The 26,809-nt window shown below is 45.7% G+C and overlaps 1 protein-coding gene across 1 annotated transcript in view; it reads right to left on the reverse strand.

The window, feature by feature from the left end:
- Nucleotides 1-404: 404 nt before the first annotated feature.
- Nucleotides 405-26,809, reverse strand: part of TNFSF12 (TNF superfamily member 12) — a 129,422-nt gene continuing 103,017 nt past the window's right edge. The window contains exons 4-6 of the mRNA XM_069218707.1: nucleotides 21,590-21,625; nucleotides 11,854-11,978; nucleotides 405-3,355 (exon numbers count right to left, since the gene is read on the reverse strand). Coding sequence (XP_069074808.1) covers nucleotides 3,104-3,355; nucleotides 11,854-11,978; nucleotides 21,590-21,625 — 413 coding nt within the window. The 3' untranslated portion in view covers nucleotides 405-3,103. The remainder of the gene's footprint in view (nucleotides 3,356-11,853; nucleotides 11,979-21,589; nucleotides 21,626-26,809) is intronic.

Here is a 26,809-nt window from a genome sequence, read left to right on the forward strand (position 1 = left end):
AAGAGCAATCGCGCGATTGCAGAATGGAAGAGCAATCGCGCGATTGCAGAATGGAAGAGCAATCGCGCGATTGCAGAATAAAACGAAGATACGCACGAGCGGAAGTGGAGCGCATGACAGAAGCTGCTAGGAGACTATGTCAACAATGCCGCATGATTGCAAAAAGGAAAACGAGGAAGCAATCGCACAAAGGAGGTTGCTAGGCAACTTCAGTAATACAAACGATTGACCGAAACATAAAGCGATTGGAGGGAAAAAAAACCAAAGATTAAAATGCAGTGGGAAAAAAAACACAGCATAAACACAGTACCTTGAAATGTAAGAATCCAAAAGGTTAAAATACGGGTGTTGAAGTTCTTGTTTTAAGCAAAGTGCAGATATGAAAGCCACTAGTCGCCAAATGAAGTAATTATCCACAGGAAGTTGTATAATTTAAGACTCCAAACAGCATTTTGAAGTATCTTCTTCCAGGAACTTTAATCCAGATGAATATCACAGATAACAAGAACTCCATCCATACCAGCACCAAGGATGCTCTCGTCCAACTGCCAAAGTAGAACACCAAGAGCATTCCAGGCAGCTGAACAGAGAACAAGCTCAGGGGGGTGGGAAGGAACATACCAAGTTGAAATACAAACATAGAAGAAATAATAACAAAACCAATAATACAAATACATATATAACAACAATACAGTACTATAGTCCAGTCTTACCTCTTTGAAGCCAAACAGCCGGCGACCCTCCCTGTCCTTCAAGGTCTTTGTAGAACATTTTCTACAGATTTTGCAGTCCTTTGTCTTGTGGCTGGGGTATAGGCAATAATTACATTCCTCATGTGGATACTCCACATATAATCTTTTCTTCCAACATGAGACACAGGATCTAAAAGGGCCTTTCCTGGGTGTCTCTGACATGGCAGCCAGTTTGAAGCCCCAGAGAAGAAAAGAAATGTCCAAAAGCTGTAGTAATAGATCTTCTGAGATAAAAATATTGAGCAGAGCTCAAAGGAGACTCCTCTGCACAATGTGCGGTGGAAAATCTGAGGGAAGGCAGCTCCTCACAGGAGGTTCTAAGGGGTAAGGCAATCTGATTGGTTCAAGTTTGAGTTTGGGTCTGTTTTACAAAACGACTATGATGGGCTATTCTATTGATACCTAGTCCATGTATTGTGTGTATCCATTTTCAGGCCTAGTATTTATATTCCACCGGGGACTCCCATCTCGACAACGGGGAAGTATTCAAGAATGTGAATCTATGAATAGTTCCAATACTGGAGTAAATGAAGGTTATTGCTAAAACTACAACATCAGTAAAATTAACCTTTGTGCTGATTTTTAATCACTGTCACAGGAAGTATTGCAGAACCAGAAAGAAATGACTGCAACGGTGAAAGACAAGCGCAGTGGGATCTGTCACAAAATGTCTACTTCACTTCTGGACTATATCCAATTTTTTTACTGAGTGTTTTAAAAGCTTGTCAATGCATTTTTTAATTTGTATTTAAATGAAAAAAACGAATGCATTTCCTCTCACTGAATTCTTGTTGGACGTCAGTTCCTTCCACCTACAGGAATCACTGCAAGGAATGATATGTTTGAAGTACACAGGTCCCAGGAACATTCCAGATCCGTATCCCTCGATAACAAAAGGCAACCATTTTCTTGAAACAATCTCAAAGCATTATACAAAGGATCCCTCAAAACAATTGAGAAACCGAAGCGTAACAATTTTTCCTTTTTTGTTTTTAATTTTCCTGTGGATTTAAAAATCAAATATAATGATTTAAGTTCAATAATAAAAATGTGTTTAAATCCAGTGTGGTCCACAAGCCTGCTCTAACATGGTGACCAGCTGCAATCTTGGAGTCACACAAGCCCGTCCCTGCTTACCACAAGTTGTGCACTGTCTTGATATGCAAACTGTCCATTCCTCTACCACACTCGCGTGACTCTTTATATCTGAAAATACAATGACGCACGTCATTGGAGAGTTTCCCCTCTTGTTCACAAATGAAGATTCACTTCTATGAATTTCCGGGATCGAACCTTCCACATAGATGACCCAGGTGCCTGGAACATTCCGCTCGGAGCATGAATATGAATTTTGCACTTGGTAGCCTTCTGTTAAAATAGTCTACCCACAGACCACCTCTAATAAAAGCAATGTACCGCTACCACTCCTTGCCTACAAAAATTCCATAGGTAGAGTGATTAACACCTCAAAGGATACCGTATCACATTTATCGGACCCACCAATTTATAGAAATCTGCCGTAAAATACATCAATATAAGAACGACTTGTACATGGACATTCATTTTACCAGAAACTGCTATAAGACCATCTACAATAAAACAAATATACTAATATTGCTCGTTATACTCTTTTTTTGATAGAAAATGCGTGTTAAAATAAAATTCTGATTTATCGCACCCATTTGTTGTGTCCTTCTAACTGTAAAGATTCCTTTTTATGTCCCCAAAGGACTTCCCCTTGGCAAGGGGTTGCCCACTTTTCTTCATTTGTCCAAGTTCCTACTTTGCATCATAGTAAATTTCCTTAGATGGAAATCCGACAAGCAAGAACTTTTGATATTTTTTTGTATGCTTCCATCCAAAGAAAGGATTATTTCTGAGTGAAATATTCCATCATTACAACATGTCAATACAGTCCTAGGTTTTCATGCGTGTTTCAGAGGTTCCCGCCAGAGGAATATTTGGCTTCTGAGAAGATATTTGCAGCTTGAATATGTCTGTTCCAGAAGACACCACTTCTGATATAAGAACCTTCTAACCAGCAGAATTCATCAAAACCCCATAAATGCCCATCATGTTTTGAGGTCATTTTAGCCATAAGAATATGGTAAATACCCTTATTGTGTTCTTGCTGGAGGAAGATAATGTGATAGGCAAGCCGGTGGAGGATATTACCCGGAATGTGCAGTCCGTCACTAGAGAGAAACTGGTCGTTGAGGTGTATGAAAGAGGTTCACAGGCTCCACTTGGCATGAAGATTAAGGAAGCCTTACCATAGCCCCCCTCTGGTCATGGTCAGAAAGGAGGAAGAATAGCAGCAGAGTGACCTCGACCTACTTGACTCGCCCGCATCAGTGCACCTGGAAGAGGCCGAAGTAGGTGAGATAGCGGTCCGTTTTGAGGCTGACATCTTTGACGGTCTTAATGAGAATGGCAGAGTTGGGCTGAAGTAGGACCAGGCCAGAAACTTGGCAGACCTTCACCTCAGCTTCCTGGATGCTGGCAGCAGTGGTGGAATACTCTTCCAAACAGCGGAACGCCACCTCCCCGTCCAGTGAGATGTCGAGCTTCACATAGATGCTCTTCCCTTCATTGAAATGTACCTAAGGGCATTGGGCAAGGTAGAAAGATGGAGTGAGAAGTTGATTTAGGTGTCACATTTTTGCATTTTCTTCAAGTCAGATTCGATCAATGCTACGTTAAGAATTTTTCAAACTTGAACGCTTAACTGATCTGAGTAGGGTAGGTGTTTTCTCGGACGTGAACAGAAAATCATGCAGACCAAACAATAGAGTTGGTCCATGTAATGGAGGAGCCCCCTTTTACATCAACAGCCCAACCCAACCCAAACTTTTTGAGTGAAAACTAGATAGTTGGTATTCCGATAGCGCTGCAAGATTCTGTTGAGAAAAACAACAACAAAAAAGTGGGTGAAACACATGAATTAATCTATGCCTGTTGTAATTACTCTGGACCACTGCAAAGAGAGGCCAGCCACATTAAATCTGCCTTGGTCCTGCTCCAACCCAAACCTCTGGGCCACATTCCTTCTGAAAAGGAACACAAGCAAACTCAGACCAGGATCAACCATGGTGAGTCATCACGGCAGTGCAGCCGGAGACCAGATTCAACATGCCTGTCAGGGTTGTATCTTAATTTAAAGTAAATTTTGTGTCACAATTCAAAAGAGCCTGCAAACTACTGGTTTCACCCATACTCATGGATGTGGCTGTATGGAGGCCAGGAAGTGAGATGTGTTTTACTATAACTGAGGAGCAGAGCAGTGGGTGACTGTACTGTATCTGTTCTCAGTCATGCTAACTTCCTGCATGGAAGGTTCATAAGAATTTATCTAACTTTATCTGAGGTGGAATACAACTAACCCTGTAATTGAGGGATGTTATTAATTCAAGGTTGGGAGATTAAAGTTAAAAAGGGAATATTCCCAACAACATTTTCTGTCAGGCCAGGGTAGGCCATGAACTGGTCACATTTCAAGCACATTAATGGGCAGGATCCTTCATGTTAAACTACAGACGCCCTTCCATCTGTCCCACATGGTTTGTTGGATTATTAGTGCCCTTAAAGAATAAGCTACTTACCTTTGGTAACGCTTTTTCTGGTGGATACAGTAACAACTGTGGATTCCTCACCTAAAGAATTCTCCCCTCGCGCCAGCCCTCGACAGAAATTTCTTCTAGCTCTGCACGTCGACGTCATAATCGCGCGACGCCACATGACGTCATCCAGGCAATAAGAAGCCTTCGTCGACGTGCAGGCGTCAGTTATCACCATTTTTTTACGTGCCATAGAGGCGAACAGTTTAAACCTAAAGAGTACACATTTATCCAGAATAAATGAAAATAAAACATTTATTATATAACTCAATATAAATAACAGTTATGAATGCTCCCTTCAAGAGAGAAATAAATATATGTATGTATAATCCAAGTCCAAAAAGTCCTTTTCACTATCTTAATTTGCAAAGGAAAAGTATATACAATCAACACAACTATATGCATGAAACAGCTATATACATATATATACAAGATCAAGGATGCGCACCCAAAGAGATCTTGGCTTGACCAGTCAAGCAACGGGGAGGCGGGTGGGACCGTGAGGAATCCAAATGTAGTTACTGTATCCACCAGAAAAAGCGTTACCGAAGGTAAGTAACTTATTCTTCTGATGGATACACCTACCTGTGGATTCCTCACCTAAAGAATAGAGTCCCCAAGCAGTATAACCTCCAGTGGTGGGTGCCAGAATGGTCAAACCAAGAAATCTTGCAGCACCGAGCGAGCAAAATGGCCATCCCTCCTAACCTCAGAGTCCAAACAGTAATGTTTGGCAAAAGTATGGAGGGACGCCCAAGTCGCTGCCCTGCAGATGTCAGCCACAGGAACACCTCTAGCCAAAGCTGATGAAGCTGCTTTGGCTCTGGTGGAATGGGCACGAAGCCCCACAGGTGGATCCCTCTTCGCCAAAGAATAGCAGATCTTAATACATAGAATGACCCACCTGGATAGCGTTCTCTTGTGGACCGCTCTACCTTTCCTCTTCCCCACGTATCCAACGAAGAGCTGTTCATCCTGTCTGAACTCTTTCGTCCTGGCGAAGTAGAAGCTCAGAGCTCTTTGTGGATCCAGCCGGTGGAGCCTCTCTTCCTCCTTGGATGGTGGAGGGTAAAAGGAAGAGAGAGTAATTGACTGCCCCAGGTGAAAGGGTGTAACAGCCTTCGGTAGGAATGCCGCCTTGGTCCTCAACACCACTTTGTCCTTAAAGAAAGAAAGGTATGGGGTTTCCACAGAGAGAGCCTGAAGCTCGCTAACCCTTCTGGCAGATGTTATGGCCACCAGGAAAACAGTTTTGAATACAAGGTACCGTAAAGAACAAGAGTGCATTGGTTCGAACGGAGCCCCCATAGGAAAAGTTAAGACTAAGTTAAGGTCCCACTGAGGCATAACGAATGGCGTGGGTGGATACCTATTAGTGAGTCCCTTTAGAAACTTTAAAACAATTGGTGATTTAAAGAAGAATGGTTGATCAGGAAGGCACAGAAAAGCAGATAGTGCAGACAGATAACCTTTAACAGTGGCAATTGCAAAACCTTTCTGTGCCAGGTGGAGTGCAAATGACAAAATGTCAGATAACCCAGCTTTTAAAGGATCTAAACCATTCTCTCCACACCAGCCTGTAAATTTAGCCTAACGAGTAGCATAGATTGGCTTGGTGGAGTGTCGCCTGGCCGATAAAATAACCTCCACCACATCTGGAGGGAGAGAAAAGGAACTCCGATTGCCCCGTTCAATCTCCAGGCATGAAGATGCAGGCTCTGGAGGTGGAGGTGTAGAATCTGCCCCTGCGATTGCGAGAGGAGATCCACCCTGCAAGGGAGACGGAGCGGAGGGCACAGAGAGTTGGAGTAGGTCCGAATACCACACCCTTCTCGGCCAATCCGGAGCTATTAGGATGACTTGAGCTCAGTCTTGGCGGATCTTCCTGAGAACTCGAGGACTCAAGGGTATGGGGGGAAACGTGTAAAGTAACTAACCCTTCCAGGACATCTGAAACGCGTCCCCCAAAGCTCCTTGCACCGGATACTGGAGGCTGCAAAATAGCAGGCACTGCGCATTCTCTTGAGTGGCAAACAGATCTATTTGCGGATATCCCCACATCCTGAAGATACACAGAACTAGATCTGGATGAAGACACCACTTGTGGTCGACCGAGCTGCGTCGACTGAGAATGTCTGCACGCACGTTCAGGACTCCGGCCAAGAGATGTGCAATCAAGCCGATCTTGTGGTCCTGAAGCCAGGACCAGAGAGGAAGAGCTTCTCTGCAGAGAAGATACGACCCCATTCCTCCCTGTTTGTTTATATACCACATCGCGGTCGTGTTGTCCGTTAGAACTTGGATTGACTGACCGCGAATGGACGGGAGGAGGGCCTTGAGTGCCAGACATACTGCCTGCAACCCTAACAGATTGATATGTAACTTCTGTTCCCCTGGAGATCAAAGGCCCTTGATCTCCAGGTCCCCCAGATGAGCTCCCCACCCTAGAGTGGAAGCATCCGTTACCACTGTGGCCACTGGAGGTGGCAGCGAGAATGGCCTTCCTTGAGACAGGTTGTCGACCGCTGCCCACCATTGAAGATCCACTGAAGTGTCTCTGGAGATCTTTATCAAATCTTCGAGATCCCCTTTGTGCTGAAACCACTGCCTGCGGACGCATCACTGAAGAGACCTCATGTGCCAGCGTGCATGAGTGACCAACAGTATGCAAGAAGTGAACAGACCGAGCAGTCGAAGGACCTTGAGGACTGGAACTACCACTCCATTTCGAAATATTGGAATCAACGCCTGAATATCCTGGACCCGCTGGGGTGGAGGAAAGGCCTGATTCAATGTTGTGTCCAATACTGCCCCTATGAACAGGAGGCGTTGAGAGGGCTCCAGGTGAGATTTGGGTACATTGACAATTGAGTCGTCGACTGGAGATGGCACCGCACGAGCTCCTGAGTTTTGGCCTTGATCAACCAATCGTCCAGATAGGGAAACACAGCTATCCCCCTTCTTCTGAGCTCTGCTGCTACCACCGCCATCACCTTTGTGAAGACTCGAGGTGCTGAAGTAAGACCAAAAGGGAGGACCGCAAACTGATAATGCTGCGATCCCACTACAAACCGGAGATACTTCCTGTGCGACTTGAGGATCGGAATATGAAAATACGCATCCTGCAAATTGACCGACACCATCCAGTCTCCTTCGTTCAACGCCAAAAGAACCTGTGAGGGTCAGCATTTTTAATTTTTCCTGTTTGAGGAACCAATTCAAAATCCTCAAGTCCAAAATCGGTCTCAGCCGACCATCCTTTTTGGGAATCAGGAAGTATCTTGAATAACAACCCTGACCCCTCTCTTGCTCGGGAACCAACTCTATCGCACCTTTTGCTAATAGGGATAATACTTCCTGCTGTAATAGGAGAAGATGGTCTTCCGAACAGAAGGATGGGCAGGGAGGGAAGGTAGGAAGGAATTCCCGAAAGGGAAGAGCGTACCCGTTCTTCACAATGTCGATGACCCAGGAGTCCGATGTTATAACCTCCCACATTGGAAGAAAATGGTCAAGTCTCCCCCTTACCGGAGACAAGTGGACAGGGAGTGGAGGAGGACTACGGCTGCTTTCCTTGCTGCACCCCTCCAGAGGAAGAGGAAGAGGCAGAGTGCTGCAAGGTGGCTCCTCTCGTACGGACTCTGCTCCTGAAGGATCTGTATGGCAGGGTAGAAGCAGATTGTTGTGGTCCTTGCAATCTTCCACGAAAGGAACCACGTCCAAATCCTTTAAACCTCCGAAAGCCTCTAAAGGAGGATGAGGCTGACGACTGGAGTCCCAAAGATCTAGCAGTCGCTCTGCTTTCTTTAAAACGCTCCAGGGCAGTGTCAGCCTTTGTGCTGAAGAGCTTCTCTCCATCAAAAGGAAGATCAAGAAGTGTGGCCTGCACGTCCGACGAGAAGCCAGATGACCGTAGCCAAGACTGCCGTCTAGAAACTATGGTCGTGCCCATAGCCCTAGCCACCGAGTCCGAAGTATCCAATCCCGACTGGATCACCTGAGTCGCAGCCGCCTGAGCATCCGCCAACAGCTGCAACATCTCCTGGGACAAATTAGGGTGGCCCTTCGCCTATTCCATAAGGGCATGGATGTAACGCCCCAGTATGCAAGTTGCATTGGAAGATTTTAGGGCCATACTGCAAGATGAAAAGGTATTTTTTGCAGTATTGTCCATCTTTTTTGACTCCCTGTCCGCAGGGGTCCCAGGAATCGAGCCAGGAGAGGATCTGGACGAACAAGAGGCTTGCACCACTAGACTCTCCGGAGTTGGCTGTCTGGAGATAAACACCGGATCCCCAGGCACCGTCCTGTATCGACGAGCCACCGCTCTGTTGACCGCAGCAGTGGACACAGGTTTCAGCCAGATATCCTTAATGGGGTCCAGCAGAGCCTCATTGAAGGGCAAAAGAGGCTCAGCAGAAGCCGGGTGTAGAACCTCTGTTAGTAAATTTCTCTTGACCTCCGCGGTAGGAAGGGGAAGATCCAAAAAGTCTGCAGCCTTCCGAATGACTGCGTGGAATGAAGCAGCTTCCTCCGTGACCTCTCCAGGGGAAGCTAGATCCCATTCCGGGGTAGTGTCCAGGCCACTAGCTGTATCCAGTCCCTGGAAGTCACCAGAGGGCTCTACAACTTCACCTTCCTCCAGGTGTTGTCTCCCGTACTCTTCTTCCTCCAAAAGTCGAAGAGCCAGACGTCTTGATTTAAGTCTTGACTGCAAGCCTGGAGTCGATAAGGCGTTGGCCGACGCCGAAGATCTTCGTCGGCGCCGAACCTCGGATCAGTCCGAAGCCGGAAGCTCCGGCTCCAAAGGATTCTTAGACATCGATCGGATCCGAGGCGAATCAGACGGCGCCGTAGCAGGTGTAGTTAGCCTGGGCGACGTCATAGGCATCGGCGCCGCTTCAGGTGCAGCAGATAAAAATGGGGTGAACTGCGTCGATCTGTAAGACGCCAGAACACCCAAATCATAGGTCAGAGGGCCAGACGGACCTGCATGACTTCCACCCGGCGTCATGGAAGCAAAAATGTTAAACATTGCGTTTAAAAACGCTGCAGGATCCGATCCCAGAGTCTGGAAAGCCGGGTATTGCTGCTGCTGCATCGGCGCCGGCATAGATGCCAAGGAGGGTCCAGGTAACTCCTGGCCAGGAGAACCTTCAGGCCTCTGGGGAGGCTCGACCTCAAAGACCGACCCGGGTGACGTCGGGGTCGTAGGAGGCGGAGGGGTGACGGTCGGGCTTATCTCCCACGACGGACGACGCCGGGCCGACGGAGAAGCCGATCTTGACCTGGACCGTCCCTTGCTCGATCGGCGCTGAGATCCCTGACGGTGCCGAGAGTCACTATGATGGTGACGAGACTTTGAGGATCTCGAAGAAGACTCCCTCCGATGACGCCTCTCCTTCTTCTTGGACCGAGCCAAGAACAATTTCCCCTCCCTCTCTTTAAGTGCCTTAGGGTTCATGCGCTGACATGAGCCGCATGACTCGACCTCATGATCGGAACTAAGGCACCAGAGGCAGTTTTCGTGGGGGTCGGTAACCGACATTCAACCCCGCACTGGCTACAAGGTTTAAAGCCGGATTTTCTAGACTGCGACGTCGTAACCGTCGTTGGAAACAGTAGCTCCCTGTGAGCCTCGAAGAATTAACCGTTACTCTGGCACGGAAAAAAGGGAACTGACGTCTGCACGTCGACGAAGGCTTCTTATTGCCTGGATGACGTCATGTGGTGTCGCGTGGAGTCGGGCAATTATGACGTCATCGTCGACGTGCAGAGCTAGAAGAAATTTCCGTTGAGGGCTGGCGCGAGGGGAGAATTCTTTAGGTGAGGAATCCACAGGTAGGTGTATCCATAAGAAACAAGCTTACTCTTACACTTCAAGATGGATGTGTAGCCACGTTTCTGCCTTCTCAATGGGTTACTACCCCATGTAACAAGAGCTTAACTGTCCTTCTAAGGCTGAATACTCTGGGTCTGCCTTAAGACTGCCTTCATAGGGTCATTTCATCTTTTGTCTGACTGCCTGCAGCTGCTCTTTCAAAATGAGAAGCTCTGATATAGTGAGTAGTGACTACGAATATACAAGGGGGAAATCCTGCCTCAGCGTCAAATCACAAGCCACACTCAATCCTTGGGCCATTTAGTGCCATGCCCTACCCAGGACTGGGTGTATATCTGCACAAATCTTAGACTTAGGCCCTCATTTAGATTTCAGGGGACGGGTTACTCTGTCACAAAGGTAACAGATAATGCGTCTGCCTAAATATAAATCCCATTATTTCCTGCGAAATTTATATTTTGGCAGACGGGAAATCCATCACCGTTGTGACTGAGAAACCCATCTGCTGAAATCTGAATCTGGCCCTAACACACTATCAGCCCAGTTGCCTCTTCTTCCAGCCAGATGAGAGCAGTGCCTGTGTCCAAGCCTGGGTCTATTCAAGTTTAATAGCAGACCAGTGTTGAGTCTCACTAACTTTAATAACAGACCAAGCTGAAAGTTATTCAGTTTTACTGAATTGAGTCTTATTCAACTGTACTAGCAGACCAATATTCATCTGACTTTACTAACAGACCAACAATAACTATCTTTAAAGCAGACTAGTGTTGAGTGGTACTCAACATTAGTGACAGACCAAGGCTGAATCTTATTGAATTTTAGAAGCAGAACAATACTGAGTTTTATTCAACTTAAAAAAACAGACCAAGACTGAGTCTGGCTCAACTTTAGTAACAGACCAAAACTGAGTGGAACTCATCTTTAATAGCATAGAAAACCTGAATAACTAAGCATGAACAGCAGACCAAAACTGAGTGTTAGTCAACGTGAATAACAGCCTAGGTTTGAGACCAAGACTAAGTTCTATTCAACTTTAATGGCACACAGTTTGTTAGGATGCAAGCTTCTGAAACTGTGCATTGGTGAGAGAGTGGGAGGAAGCTCTACTGAACTTGTAAGACTCTGATCTTCTGACACGTGGCATTGAATGCAGTTCAACACTACCATTTGTTTTCAGTGTTCCTGGATATAAGGACAGTGTTGTGAAAACCTCTAAACTTTAAATGTAATATCCGGACAAAAAAAGAGGCATAAGAGATACATAGACAAAGACATGAGACAGACTTGGTCAAAGTAAAATAATTACATATACGATGGTCTTGCGTGCAAAAGTTAGCTGTTCCCAGTGTGTAATGAGATATGTGTTATATGTGCACTTTGCTGGCTCATGTTATAATGTGAAAATTCAATAAAGATTTTTTTTTTTTATGTTTGCACTATACAAAATATAAACATACACACATACATACATGTATGTGAGGCCTGAACTATAATCAGAGCCAAAAAGGGCAGTGCAACCACTGTCAGTTTTTAAACCAAAAAAATAATTTAAATACTGCAATTTAATGAACGTGTTTGTGTGTGTCTGTGTGCGCGCACCCCCGGGCTGTCAGACTGTCCTGCACCAGAGCATGACACTCACCTGACAGTACAGGTAGTACAGCCCCCTCCGGGTCACCTTGAATTCCCCGTTCTCGTTGTTGTAACTCAAGGGGTTTGTGGAGTTCATCTTCACCTCTACCCAGTCCTTGATGATGCCGTGGCCATCTAGAAAAGAGGGAAATTATTATAATCTAGTGGTTCTCAAATTTTTTAATGCTGCACCCCTCCAATGGGGAAAAAAAAAGAATCGCCCCCCTCAGAATTTCACACAATTATTCAATTAAGATGGCAATGTTTAAATATGTCTACGCTTATTTAAACATTGGAGTTAAGTTCTGTTACCTATTTAAAATTGCAATAAGTGTTTTTCTACATAATGCCTCTTTTAATCAGAACCTGGGGACCCTCTTCGGTTAATCAGAGGCCCCGTTACTGGGGCTCACCCCCCTCTCAGTTTGAAGAGCCCTGTTCTAATCAATTATGGATGCTTGTAGGTTATAAAAGTAGGTTTATTAGCTTAGTTGTAAGTTACAGAGAAGGCCCCACCAGTAACCACATCCTGCCGCTCTGCCCTCCTCACATCGGCTGTCCACTCATCCAAGCACAAACACTGTTAACATTCGAACCAAACAAAGACCTCACTCAAAGGCTGAGGAGCAGGGAACATTAAGGTAGCGTGGAGAATGTATAAGATATAAAGAGACCACAACAGAAATCAACAAGAAATCAGCCCTGTACCCTGCAGCGCTGACCTCTTAGTAGAGGGCCTCAATGCACGGTGTGTGTGTGTGTGTGTGTGTGTGTGTGTGTGTGTGTCAGAGCCTTTCAGAGGAAGGGATGGGCGCAGATGTAACATGTAACTGTTTAATTGCAGTGACTGACCCAGAACCCTTTCTGCATCACCTGATCTAAGGGCCTTTCAAGGAGTAGCAACAGCAGTAAAACTGCCCTCACTTTCGACTATATCCCAAAGGGATATAGCACTAGTGAGCTCAAGCGACCAAAGCAAGCTATGGAAAGCAAGTTGCCCCAACCATCCATATGAGAATTTATTTTTTGTTGCCACTGACTTAATTATTTTTCTCACTTTCCTCTTTTTAACCTGTTTCCTTCTTCTTTAAAACTATAATTTATTTTTCCTCTGTCTTGCTATCTTTCGTTCTCCACTTGTTTCATTTTTTATTGGTGTCGCAATTTTATTCCTTAAATCTTTTTTTCGTTACATTTTTCCCTTCAGTTTCTCATTTTTCTTTTCACATTTCCTTATCTTCCTGTTTCATATTAGTCTTTCTTATTTCCATCTTTTCTTCTTTCCTTTCATTCTTTATTTTCTTTTTCCTTCCCTTTTGCTTTTCCCTCTCGCCATTTTTCATCTTTCTTACCTAACCGTCATCTTTCTCGTCTTTCCTCTGCTTCCTTCCTTTCCTTGTTTCTTATAGCCTTTCTGGGTGTGCTTTCGTTTTCCCTCTACTTCAATCTTCCTTTTCTTTTCGTTATACTTTGTTTTTATTTTCTCAGCTCACTTGTGTTTCTTCGTCTTATAAAATGCAGTTTCCTCGCTCCCTTTGTCCACCCCTCGCACCCGTCAGGCCTCCTCCTAAACTGACTTCTTAAAGAGCACTTAAATGTTTTACTGTGACAGAAAGGCAATGGCCCAGGGCGATATCAGAGTCACCCTACACTGCGAAAGTGGGGGTTCATGACCCCATAGGCCCCTTGAGGCTGGTGCAGCAGCACGTGACCTGTGTCCACCCGGGGGCGTGTTTGCTGCACCAAGTTTTAATGACTTTAACTTACACTCATACACCCAAATTAGCTGGTAAATGTGATGGCACTGCATTAGTAGCACTTCTGGACTAACACAAATACACAGCCAAAAACACAGACATGGAGCTTACAATAAATACACCAATCAGTGCTTAATTTGTAAAAGAATGTGAGCTCAAAATCTGCGACCGGCGCAATTAAATGTTGGTGTGAAGTTACTAAAGCTAGGCAGTCATTCCTCTTTCGCTTCCAGGCACTCCCTGCCTCTTTCTACCACTCCTGCAGGTTCCTGCGTTCTCCCTTGCGCTCGTTTTTCTGTCTTTCTCTTCCGCGCTGTGCAGTTTTCCTTCTCTTGCACTTGCTAACTGTGTAATGCAAAACAATAAGTGTCGGTGGCCCCCACCGCAAACTACCGGTTCAAATTAAGCACTGCCATCAGTCCTGTGACATTTTAGTAATGTCTTCAACCAGAACATTTCTGAATGTATTTTTTTTTCAGCTGACTTATTTGTTTTTGTAATTACACACTTTAGGAATTCCAAGTAGTCCCTCCAGCAGTGTTCACTGGGCTGTGCCCCGCAGGCACTCGGCGAAAGCCATGGCGGCTGTGCCGTGCCCAATATTAAGAGCCATGTGTTTAAAGGGCTGCGCTAGGTTCGGTCCACCTCTTCAGGTGTCCCTGGGCACAACTGGGCGCGGGAGCTGTGTCACGCAGGTGTGTGCTATCAGGGCACGGCTGTGCGCCGGCACTCCCCAGAGCGCGTGCGTGTCACTCCGAAGGCTAACCCAGTTGTTGCACGCGCTGCGGACAGCGCAGCTTGGGAACCGAAGGGCAATCACTGGCCGCCGCTTTCGGGCAGTGCTGTCCGGGGCGAGCGCACAACCTGGAAAAATAAATGCGTCCTCTTCACAGAACGGGCGCACATCTGCGCACCCCTCATAATACGGCTCGAGGCGAGCACTTATGTGCAGGCATTCCTCTCAGAGCCCTTGTTAGGCGCAGCCTTGGCCGTGCCTGCAGCTACTCGGGCACAGGATGAGTTGCTTGGCAAAGCACTGCTCCCACTAATGAGCCCCAATGCCAACTGGGACCGCCCTTTGGCCTCTGCTTTAATTGGAAATATAAAAATGTACAGGTAACCACTACCTCAGAATACCTATGCTACTGAGAAGTGCCGTTACACTGTACAAGTGATGAGAAGTGCAGGTACTCACCCTTTCAAATTAATGAAATGTCGGCACTGAGTACAGGATAGTACCTGCCCATTTAAAGCACGGCCTTTGGCTGCATCCAGCGGGCACTGGCTGCACAGAATGGAAGTTCACCCAGCAGGGACGGTGTGTCCAGTGACCGCAGCTCTCGTGCTCTCGCTTACCGGCAATCGCCTCTTGGAATTTGAGGTGAAAATCCATCTTTGGGACCTCACCTTAGCTTCACTGTGTCATGCCAAGCTGATAGCGGCTCCCCAAAATCGAACGCAGGAGGAAATATTTCACTTTTGGAATCTTTACTGAGGAGTCACACAAAAACCCACAGTTCTGTACACTTCAAAAATGCCTTATCGGACTGCATCGATTGCACACGGCACAGGAGTGCGTGGTACTCGGGGGCCATCCGCAGAGTGTGCACGCTACCAGTGTAGAGTTCGGGATGAGGGTTAAAGATGGCTCTGGGCATGGAGTACAGGGCAGCGAATCATTATACAGAATAAAACACACATTATTTGAGATGCGAGTGTGAGCCTATATGCCTCAATGCAGCCCGGCTCTCACTTGGGATGGTGTGCCAGCCCTGCCCACTCTCCCCAGAATGGCGCCCCTGAGCATCAAGCCACACTGAACGACAGGAGCAGCCCTGGACAGTCAGTTGTATTCCATGCCACTCAGAAGATTCCAGCTCAGATAAACCCATATTGTTTTTAAAGCTATGAAAATCTGCAGATGTTTTCCAGGTCTGGGAAAGGCACGCACACAATGCGGTCTGTGTTCTTATGCCAAACTCGATGCGATTCCTTCCAGCACTAATCTTGTACAGCCCATCCCAACTCCCCTGTGGGGATGAACATGAAGGTGCCCTGGCCTGGCGCCATTTCCACCTTAGAAGGTCGCTCTCTCCCTTCACCAGTCCGCCCGAAGGGTCCGAGGATTGTGTTAAAGAGTTGCTGCACTGGAGGAAAAGGGGGTGCAGATTCATAAAATGCCATCAAAGTCATCATTAAACTATTTCCGCATTGCGTATGGATGAACCACAAGCACAAAGGCGCCGCCGTTCATAAGGCACGAGTTTACGCGGCCTTTGAATGTTAATAGCAGCTTTCTTGAACTGCACATTTCACTTCTTACATGTTTCCCTCTTGTCCACTCTAGTGGTGGGTGGCGAGTGAAAATAATGCACAAATCTCAGAATCTTCACCATAAAACAGTTGTGCTATAGCTCACTTTATGTAGCCATTGCAGGGTCAGATACTAGACAGATTACATCAATCTTACTGGCTTGGGACTCCCTAGTGGTAAAGACTGTTCTTCAAATATTTGCCTTATATATGTGGAAATATGAAGCTTTTGGCCCAAAACATCAGCTTGTCAGTTTAGGCATAGATGTGTTTTGCCCTCAAACGCTGTGACTGGGTATTGACCTTCTCAGAGCGGCCTTCACCTCTAAGAAGGTCATCCAAAAAGAAAAAGGGAGCACACTGCCTTGCATTCAATTGGAAAATAGCCCCAAGGCATCATGGTAAATACAGTCATTTAAATATAAATAGTGAGAATTTTTCAAAAAAAGTATTCACCCTAAGTAGGTGCAGCAAGTGCCGTATCACTGTAGAAAGTCTTTCACCTAAGGTAGGTGCAGCGAGTGCCGTATTTCTGGACACGTGTTTCTGGCTTTCCGCCATCATCAGCAGAGAGCGTATGTAACTGAAGGGGTCGCTTAAAATGCCGGCAAACGTCTTCACAGGTTTTTGTACCTTCATTAGGCGCACAAGTGCATCGCCAGTGCTCGTCAGCAAGAGGCTCACGGGAGCCGTCATTCAGACATCCAAAAAGAAAAAGGGAGCACACTGCCTTGCATTCAAGTGGAAAATAGCCCCAAGGCATCATGGTAAATGCAGTCATTTAAATATAAATAGTGAGAATTTTTCAAAAAAAGTATTCACCCTAAGTAGGTGCAGCAAGTGCCGTATCGCTGTAGAAAGTCTTTCACCTAAGGTAGGTGCAGCGAGTGCCGTTTCTCTGGACGCGTGTTTCTGGCTTTCCGCCATCATCAGCAGAGAGCGTATGTAACTGAAGGGGTCGCTTGAAATGCCGCCAAACGTCTTCACAGGTTTTTGTACCTCTCATTAGGCGCACCTACTAAGGTGAAAGACTTTGATTACTTTTGTTAATGTGAAAGAATCTGACTGCATTTACCAAGATGCATTGGGGCCAACTTTTTGCTGGAGTGTGAGGCAGTGTGCTCCCTTTTTTTTGGACCTCTAAGAAGGTATGGACACATTCTGAGAGGCTGTTGCCTGTGAAGGGCTGGCAGGGTGGGGGAAGGGTCACTTGACAACTTCACAAGACATGCAGTTGTTTCCCACGGGCGTTTAAAGGCTTTGACCTTTCAGAATGTCCCCACAGGCCTACAGTCAGGAGTGGCGCAGGGCTTTCCAGTGCTTGAGGCTGAATAGCATTTTCCTATTGGAATGTCTCCTGTTTCACATCTGTTTCTGGCCGCCATTTGCCCTCTAGAAGGTCAGAGTCCTGCAGTCCTATGTCTGTGCTGATGATACACCAATTTATTTGCGCATCTGTGGTCCTGGGAATGATTTTCAATACCCAAAAACGGCAAAAGCAGGTTACTCACTGGATGAACTGCGGTGGGTTACCTAGTGCTGAACGAGCGCAAGGGTAGGAGCTGCTCAGGTCGCATACACTTTAGGCTTCCAACCACTTTTGCTAAAACATCAAAGTGGTATAAGCCTCCTCTCTCAGTTTCGAGGCTCCTATAGGTTCAGTTGTTTGCGGTGTCTTCACCTGCCACTGGGAGTTAAAACAAGCTCTGACCCAAATCTGGAAGACACCCGATAACACAGTGAGATCACTTCAAATCACTTCACACTCTAAGATAGTAGCGGCTTTGGCTGAGGGCCTGATAGGCTGACTGACACCTGTCCAAAGCATGGCAGCCAGGCGGGTACTGAGGCTGAGAACACGGAGGGAAGACCTTACCAGCCCTAACATGCTACAATAAAAAAGGACCATCTTTAAAGAGACACTAGGATACTCCTAAAGGATCCCAGGAGTTCACTGGAGATCGCAGGTTTTCCATGTTGGTCCACAGATCTGGAACTCAACCCTACACTCGTTGGGTTTACAGGCTCTGAAAACATCACAGCCCTCGAGGTTTCCACCTAAGGATGAAGCTCAGTAGTGGGCCCAGCATCTTTTTAAGAACTTTATCTATAATACATCACTGGCACCAAGAGACTGTCTGTTTTGGGTGTGTGCTTAACAAATAATTAAATACATTAAAAAACAAACAAAAATAAAATAGAGCATACAAAGACCATGGCCATTACCACTAACTAGTAGTAATGGGATCAGAGAGTCTTAGATTCTCTTCCTTTGTGGAAAATTTTAATATGGGACCCCAAATGCTGCTCGGTAATTACTCGATTATAGTTTTTACCCAGATGTAGCACAGCAGTGGAAATAAACATTAACAGCGGTGCTAGCTTAGCTGTGTGTTTTGCATAAACATACCAAAATGTAGTATCCTTAAATTGCCAGTAGGTGGCAGCAAGCAACTGTGAATTGGGACACTGCAACCTGGCTCGTTGTTCTGTCTTCTGGGACTGAAGCACTGGAGGTCTGTGAATTTTCAGTGTGGACTGAGCTACATCCTGCCGAGGACTTGAGATTGGGGGCTCTTTTTTACTGTGCCACCCCCCTTAAAAGGGTCTCACTTCGAGGGAAAGGAGCCATTCCTTTTGTCCAGTTGTTCTAGAATGGGAGGCAACCTCAGACGTGAAAGGGACACCAGTCGGACATTTTCACAACTTGTCTAGAGGCTCAGCAGCCCCTCGGGGGAACAAAGCTGCTCCCTGTCACACCGCTCCAGAAGCTGGCCAAGATTTAAAGACCGGGAGGAAGGGTTTTTCTCACTCCCTAAGGCTTTAAAAATATTATGGATGTCAAAAGGAAAACTAAAGAAAAGCAGTTGTAATGATAATAGTACAATGAGGGGCTGGAACAGATATTTTCCCGTGATTAAGATAACCTTAGAAGAAAAAACAATTTAGTTAAAACCTGCAGGATTCAAACCTACGTCTTATCTCTTACATGCATATGTTTACGGCAGGTGCACAACACACCGAGTTATTTTACCAAGAATGCAAGTTACACAAGCAACACGTGCATTTACCCACTGGGGCATCTTACCCGGATTAAAGCAGGTCACATAGAGTACTATGCAGCCGCCATGTTTATTACTCCCCACTACCCTCGGGGAGAGAATTTGAAAGGTACTTTGTGTTTTTTTATATATTCTGATAGGAGTGCCCACACATAAGCAGAGCTTGGAGACTTATAACTCAATATTCTGTAAAATTTACAATTTTAAGACCTTTAAAGCAGAGACAAGAGAATGTGTTTTTGTCTGCTTGTGTAGATAAAATTTCCAAGTCAAATCCGACAAACTCATCATCATACGCGACTTACAGCACCCGTCCCCAACTATTTAGTACAGAATACATTTATGAGCACCGTTCCCCGAAACCATGCCCCTGGCCCCACATAAAGTGAAAAGGTAATGCTTCTCTCCTGCACTTGAAATGTGTCAGAGAAAAGCGGGGAGTGAGAAGGCGATGCAGCAGACAAATGCTTGAACCCAATGGGGCATTTTACCAGGATTAATGCAGGTCACACAGGATACTCTGCAGCCGCCGGGTTTATAACTCCCTTATACTCTCAGGGAGAGAATTACATGGTACTTTGTTACTTTGTGTGCGTTTTGATATTCTGATAGGAGTGCCCCACACATGGATGGCTTGGTCAGTGAGGGGGGTGTAATTCTCAGATTTCCCAACAATCACGTTGATTAAAATACATTTATTGAAGAAGGGGGAAGTGGGAGAGTGGATTGTGAGGGTTACTTATAATTTAATATTTTGTAAAGTAACAGTGTTTCAAGACCTTTGACCCGGAAACTAGTATATGTGTATGTAAAAATCCCAAGTGAAATCTGACAAGCATCTCACCATACCCTTAAGCACTTATATCACCTGTACCCAACTATTTAGGACTGAATACATTTATTAGTGGTGTAACACCCCAAGCCACCCTCGACCTCGGAAACCACGCCCCTGGCCCCATATAAAGTAAAACAGTAATGCTTCTCTTCCGCACTTGAAATGTGTCCGAGAAACGCGAGGACTGAGAAGGAGATGGCGTCAGACAACTTCTAACTCTCAATTGGAAAAATGTGACAGAAGTTGCAATGAAAAAAGTAAATTAACTGGGATACTGTGTTGTGCGCTACTCAATTCTTAAACACGCTAGGTGGTATTTTCTGATTTAGTTGTAGTCGCAGCTCAGACAGGCTGCATGCTGGGCTCACTAGCCGGCACCTGTATGATGTGTTTTCACAGTGAAGCTGCCTCAGCCAGTCATTCAGTCACTGAGTGACTGCAATAAACTAGAGCTAAGTGCAACAAGCACAACAGCGTTGACTGGTGGACAAACAAGCATAAGCTAAACCAAGATAATGTCTGGGAGGCTGCAGATACTCTGGCGTCAGGGGTTTGAAACTCACTCACTCAGTGCTTAGTAACGTTCAGACTCACTCAGCTCTTGGGAGTTCACACTTACTCAGCTCTTGACAATGCCCAGACATGCTGGGGTGTGCTAATTTTTGGACAACGATGAGAATGTCCTACAACTCATTTTTAGGGCCAGCCTATTAGACAGTGCAGTGAACGACATTTTGTAGGCTTCCTAGGAAAATACAGGGGCTTGGAGCTCGCCCACTGCTTACCATTGGTTGGCTTTCATGTCACTTTCATTTCCCTGCTTGTTATTCGTGTCCCAGCTTGTCAATCTTGTATTTGTTCCATCCAAGGAGCACAGTCTCTGACATCTCTTTTGAATGATTGGCTTCTATACTTCCACCGCACTACATTTGACCTTTTGGTTAAGCATTCTATGAGAGTGTATACGTTTTGTCTCCATCATGTATTTTTTTTCCCCCTTCATTCCCTGTTGCCGCTGTGCGTCTCCACACCCCATTCCATGTTGCATTATCCCTTGTGTTATCACATGCGTTGCTTTCTACCTGTGTGCCCCTGCCCCACCCGCTCCACGTTGCTCTCCTGCCATTGCTTCTTGTCCCCAACCCACCCTCCATTTTGCTTCCCCCTCCCCTGTCCGCCTTTTCTGTCTTGTATTGCTTCTCCTTCCCACCCCCACACTGTTTTGCTTCTGCCATTCATTTTGCTTCCACCCTGCCTTCCGTGTCACCCCACCTGTCCCTCTCTATAGCTTCCCTCACCCGTGCCTCATATAACGCTTTTCAACATTTTTTCTCTTTATTTGCCAATCCCAATAGGATCAACAAATAAAAAGGTAAAAAATGGCTGTGCCATTTTAAGGTTGCGCACGGGTGATGCGAACACCTACAAAATGACAGGGTGAGCCTTTTTGTTTTTCTTTTTATTTAGACATGCTGCACAGCGTTGGGGATGACAATGCAGGCAGCCCTGAATGTCTTGTCTCTGGGTAGAGCAATCTCGAAGGTTGGGTTGGTCTTTAGGGCAATCATACTGTGGCAAAGAGGCTTGTCTGGGAAGTCAGTGTGTGGGCTGTTTTTTGGCTGTTTGTGGGCATGTTTTCTGGTCTGGAGGGTAGGTTTTTGCTGTTGATTTCTCTGATATTACCACAAACATTACCTGCAGTAAGCACAAATGTATGAAGTCTCCCACACCTTGCTAACCACGTGTGCACTATGGCTGTACAAGTTACTGTATAATTACCTGCCTGGGCTTGCGGAGGGCCGTTTCCAGATTTTACTGAAAAAAACATAACAAAATGCAGATTAGAGGTGCTCAATTCATAAAGCTAAACACTTTCGAGCCTGTATTGCCAATGTTCCCACAACATTCCAACATTGTAGTGACCAGCAGCAGTCTGGCTTCTGAGATCACAGAGGACTCACCTCCATCACTCACATTATACAGCGACAAGAAATGGAGCTGGGAAGAAAATGCTTTACTTACCTGTTACTGTAGTTCTTCAGTATTGGATCTTTCATACATTCACATGCTTGAATCATCCCCGGCGACGAGGTGGGAGTCCCACGGTAACCTTAAATATACATAGCAGTAAGTGTATTGCACTATGCCTGAATGGCCTATATGTTACTTTATATATATATATATATATATATATATATATATATATATATATATATTAAAAAAAAGAACCAAATCTGAACTACAATCAATCAGGCTACGGCACCCTCTAGGACTCACCCAACAGAGGCTGTTTCACTGAGATTTTCTACCGCACGTCATGTGAAGGGAATCTCCCTGAGCTCTGGTCCGCTTCTTTCTCTACAGCTATTCTGACAGGAAACTTTCTTTCAGATATCTTGGATTTCTAGTGGACAGGATGGCCCACCAAACTACAAAAGGACTTTTCAGAAATTGTGACAATTGTGGGAGAAAAAGACTTCATATTGATGACCCCCCACAAGAAGTACATCTACTGCCTAATACACACATGTGAATCTATGAAAGATCTAACACTGGAGAATATAAGTGTACAAATGTGTAGCTCCTTCCTGCAGCACCTAATCCTGCCAGTAAATCTACACAAAGCGCTCCTAGTCTTGAATTCATGTTATTTCAAAGACTATGAAATCTTCCAACACATAAACTTTCAAGTCAATTTCATCTACGCCCATTTCATCAAACAGAACATGAACATTACGAGGGGTTCCAGCGCCCCATTGCATCTACGTTTGAAAATGAAAGGTAAAAAGATAGTCTATTTAACATACAGGTGCACTCTAGCACCCTCTTGTGGGGGCACCAGCTCCCTACAGTTGTCTTACCGCAGCATCATCAGTTAGCATCTTGAAGCCTCCTGTAGGATGATGCAGCCAGGATTAGTGGGGGTCTGTCGGGTGGGCGAGGGGCTGAATGAGTAGAATTCAGTGCTTGGAATTAGCTGGAAGGGATTGCTCTACCTTTCATTTAGCATGTGGGAGTTACCTGCACTGTCTGAAAGAGAATGGGTCCTGTTACTTCCTCTTGAGTTGGTATATCAGTCTTGTCTTATTCCCAGAGACTGATTATTCTGTTCATATGTAGAATACAACATAAAAGGTCTTCCTGCTGCATGTAATACATATCTCCGCCCTTGAAAAGGCAGTGTGGGCAAAGAGTAACACTGGGCAAGGGTAAAATAAATCAAAATGTATTTAAATGACACTGCATGGTGTAAATGCCTTTGTAACTCATGATGTCAACAGTGCAAGGTTGGGGGTAGCAAAGGGGTGTTCTTCATTCCTTGTGAATCTCAAGTAAATGTATCAGGGGTCTGTCACCACTCATTCGGTCGCAGGGCACTGACAGGTCACGGACTGCCTTTGTCCGGTAGTCACTACTTGCACAGTGGCAGCTGCTGAGGAGCAGCTTCCACTGTGTCAAAAACAATCTTGGATATTTTGGGGAGCAGACAACAGTCCCAAGGACCAATGAGCCAACCCTTCAATGTGCATTTTTAGACTGAGACTACTTTAGCATTGCATTTCTGGCAATTTGAGCAGGGCCGGCCTGGGAACCCAAAGCAGCCCTTGTAAAATGCACTGATTTTGAAAGAATTTTCAACATGTTTTTCATTATTTGTTTAATTGTATTAGTTTTTAAAGCATAGTAAATGATGACCTTATAGTGCACCAGGATACAGCAATCTTTATCTCTCACCGTTGCCCTCTAACAGTGCCGTTCATCTTGCTGTAGCCGCTCTCTTACATGCATTTCATTTGTTTTATAGCACCTCTCTTACCAGTGTAGAGTGTCGGAGCACTTTACATCACACACACACACACAATAAATCATATGTGTGTAGATCAGTGTATAGAAAATGTTGACACAGAAGACTACAAGATGTAGGACTCACATGTCATTCGTACTGATGGGCATCTTCTAAGAGTGCTTGGCCTGGGGAAGCGTAAACTCAGGATTCAGAATGTAACACAGCGGTTAGGGTTGACTTTAGTAATACAAATTTATTTCTACCCATAATCAAAGACTGGGGAAATACACAGCTTTCTAAACTGTACCATGCAGTTTGCATTCAGCTCTTTTATGCAGTTCACAGCTCACTATGTCAGATTATGATTGTAACTCATGAACTGCACAGAAACAAAAGGAGCTCTGTGACAAAAGCAGTATCCACTGAGCATTGCACATAAAATACTGTTATGTGATGTACACATTCTTTGCAGCAAGCACATTAACCCTCTGTGCTACCTTAGATGAGTCAACACTGCCACTAGACAAAACTCCTTCTCTCTCCAGCAGGGACAATAACCACCAGAGTCATCTTGGAACTTGTATTGGTGCCTCAAAATCTTTGGTTATGCAAGGATCTCTGCAGGGCTTTTAAAACAACTGCACTGCTACAAAACCAGCCCCCTATTAACAAAAGCAGCACCTCACCCTTCAAGCCTCCTGGGGAAAAGCCTGCCTCCCGTTAAGCCCGTCCGGCATTGACTTTGGGACGGTGCATCCCGGCTGCAGCATTTTGCAGAATAATTCCTATCTAAAGCATACTGATGAGTCTGAATTTCTACTCAGGCTTCCACTGGACCTGTTTGCACGGCGCAGAGGGATTCCTTTGCCACAGCGCAAACAATTACTCCGATCCTTTCACCCATGCTGCCCACAGTTGGTCTGGTCCTTTCACCGATGCTGTCCAATCGTATCTCTGTGATGTAAACTGGCCATAACACATTTGGCCCCCTTGACTCTCAGCTACCAAGTGTTACACAGTCCAGCCCAGTGAGCGAGGCACGCGCCCTTAGAAGATCTGTAATTTGCACCTGCACACGTACCCACAAGAGTCTTCCTTTCGGTGGAGTGTGCTGAACAGGACGGTCATTGCAAGGTACGAGCCAGTGCGCTGCATTTTAACAAGGTTTGAAAATTGCAATAGTCATGAGCTCTCTTTGGCTCAGTTCAACAAGTTTTATTCTCATTCCACAGTTTTACATTCACTGGTCATTACGTTGAATTTGCAAACTAAAATAGATTTTACAGCTAGGAATCAAACCGTGCGGTCAGCCAGTCACCTAAACTAGCTGCAAGCCACGAAACACGAGGCACCTCACAGAAATAGGATTGAGAAAAGAAGACAGGCAAGTCGCTCTGGATTTACCAATCGTGACCTACAGGTGGCAGCAAACACTAAATTATACGGAGATATTCAGTTGGGACTGGTGTTTTAAGGCTGCATGATGCTCTCCAAAACCTAGCTGGATTAGTTTTTAGGCGGACTATGAAGTCTGTCAGAGGGTCTGTGAGGGTGCCACATTGACTTCTGAAGGGCTTCTGGGGGTGCTTGGTGCACACAAATGGCTCTAAGCACCGCGAGGGGGAATGTTTATGGACTAGCTGTGTTGGGGGGGACAATCGGAGGGTCTCGAAGAGCAAACTGACAAGGGCCATGTGGAGGTGTCTCAGGGGCAGCCTGCTGGGGATCTTGAAGATCAGCCAGTGTCCTGTGGCAATGGGCTAGGGTGTTAAAAGGGTAGATGAGAGTGGCTGGTGGGTAGCTGAGGAGAAGTCTCTTAGGGTCTGCTGGGCACTTCTGAAGGCAGGCAGACTGAGGATTTCTGAGGGGCATCTGGTGGGACCCCCATGACCAGCTGAAGGTGAGCTGGGGGCTGGCTGAGGGAGCTAATGACCAGGCACCTGGAAGCACTCCCAATTTAGGCAGAAGACTAGATTTTAAAGCTAAAAATGTGCTTATTTCAACGCAAGTTAACAGGGAAGTTATTTGTACTTTTTTTTCCTTCAAATTTCTCTCCTTTTAATTCTCAAATGTTGGTATGTGTGAGAGGAAACGGGGTATTTGAAGTCTTGCTGATCTGCAGATGATCTCTGAGGGCTGATTAGAGGAGTTTGAGAGTAGGCAGGGATGGCTTGTTGGTGGTGTCGGAAGTTAAGCTTACTGTTTCTGGAGGGACACTTGGAGGCAGTGCTTAATTTGCAAATAAAATCGCAGCGGTGCCCAAAGCACTTTTTTGAAACACACAGCTGCTGCATTTAAATGTGCGAGCCATCTTGGGTCCCTTTAATCCATTTACAGCCACTCTCTGCCACCACATTTCCCATATGTCTTTTGCTCACAGTAAGTGCCTGATACAGAAAACTAAGTGCTGGCCCTCAAAAGTAAGCGCTGGTGCCCCACACCGGAAACCACTGGCTCAAATTAAGCACTGCCTAGAGGTCTCTAATAGCTATATTAGGGCATGTTGCTGTGACCAGAGAGCTGGCTGGGGGCTCTAAAGACCGAGGCTCTCATTACGAGTTTGGTGGACGGAGGTGCAGGGATGTTTTGCTGTTTTATACAGCACAAACTCCACCAGGAGGTATTGGAGCCTTTCACAAGAGCACCAGTTACATTACAAAAGGACACTTTCATTTTTTAATTAGGCACAGGGAGATTACGTGATTTGCTAAAAATCACAGGATGTTGAGACAACGCTGAGACTCGTACCTGGTTCCCCATTTCCAAAGTCGGCATCTCTGAACATTAGTCCACATCCTCTTCCGGATACTGAAAGGTCAGAATTCCCGATTCTGGATGGTATTTCTGTATCAGAATTATACCCTGATTACAAGTTTTCCTCCCAGAAAGAGAAATACCTACATAGACCTCGAGTTCATTGTCCTGCGGTTTTCCTCAATTCCAGGAAGAAAACCGCAGACGTTTTCCAATTTCTCTGTGGACGCGGAAAGTGACTGGAAAAGTGTGGTGGGTGGTGGAGAGGTGGATTGGGGGAACGAGGGGTAAAGGCGGTCTTCATACTGTCTAGGGGGAGCCTTTTCTGGTCCCCTCTAGCTCCCGCAGGGATCAGCCAGGGCATCTGCATCAATGACATCTACAGTGTCCCGAGTCCAAAATGATCAAGTCTGGAGTTTGCGGACCCTATAATTTTAGGTCCAAAGACACTTGTAATT

The sequence above is a fragment of the Pleurodeles waltl genome, chromosome 12 (genome assembly GCF_031143425.1).
Source record: "Pleurodeles waltl isolate 20211129_DDA chromosome 12, aPleWal1.hap1.20221129, whole genome shotgun sequence".
In the NCBI taxonomy this organism is placed as follows: Eukaryota; Metazoa; Chordata; class Amphibia; order Caudata; family Salamandridae; genus Pleurodeles; species Pleurodeles waltl.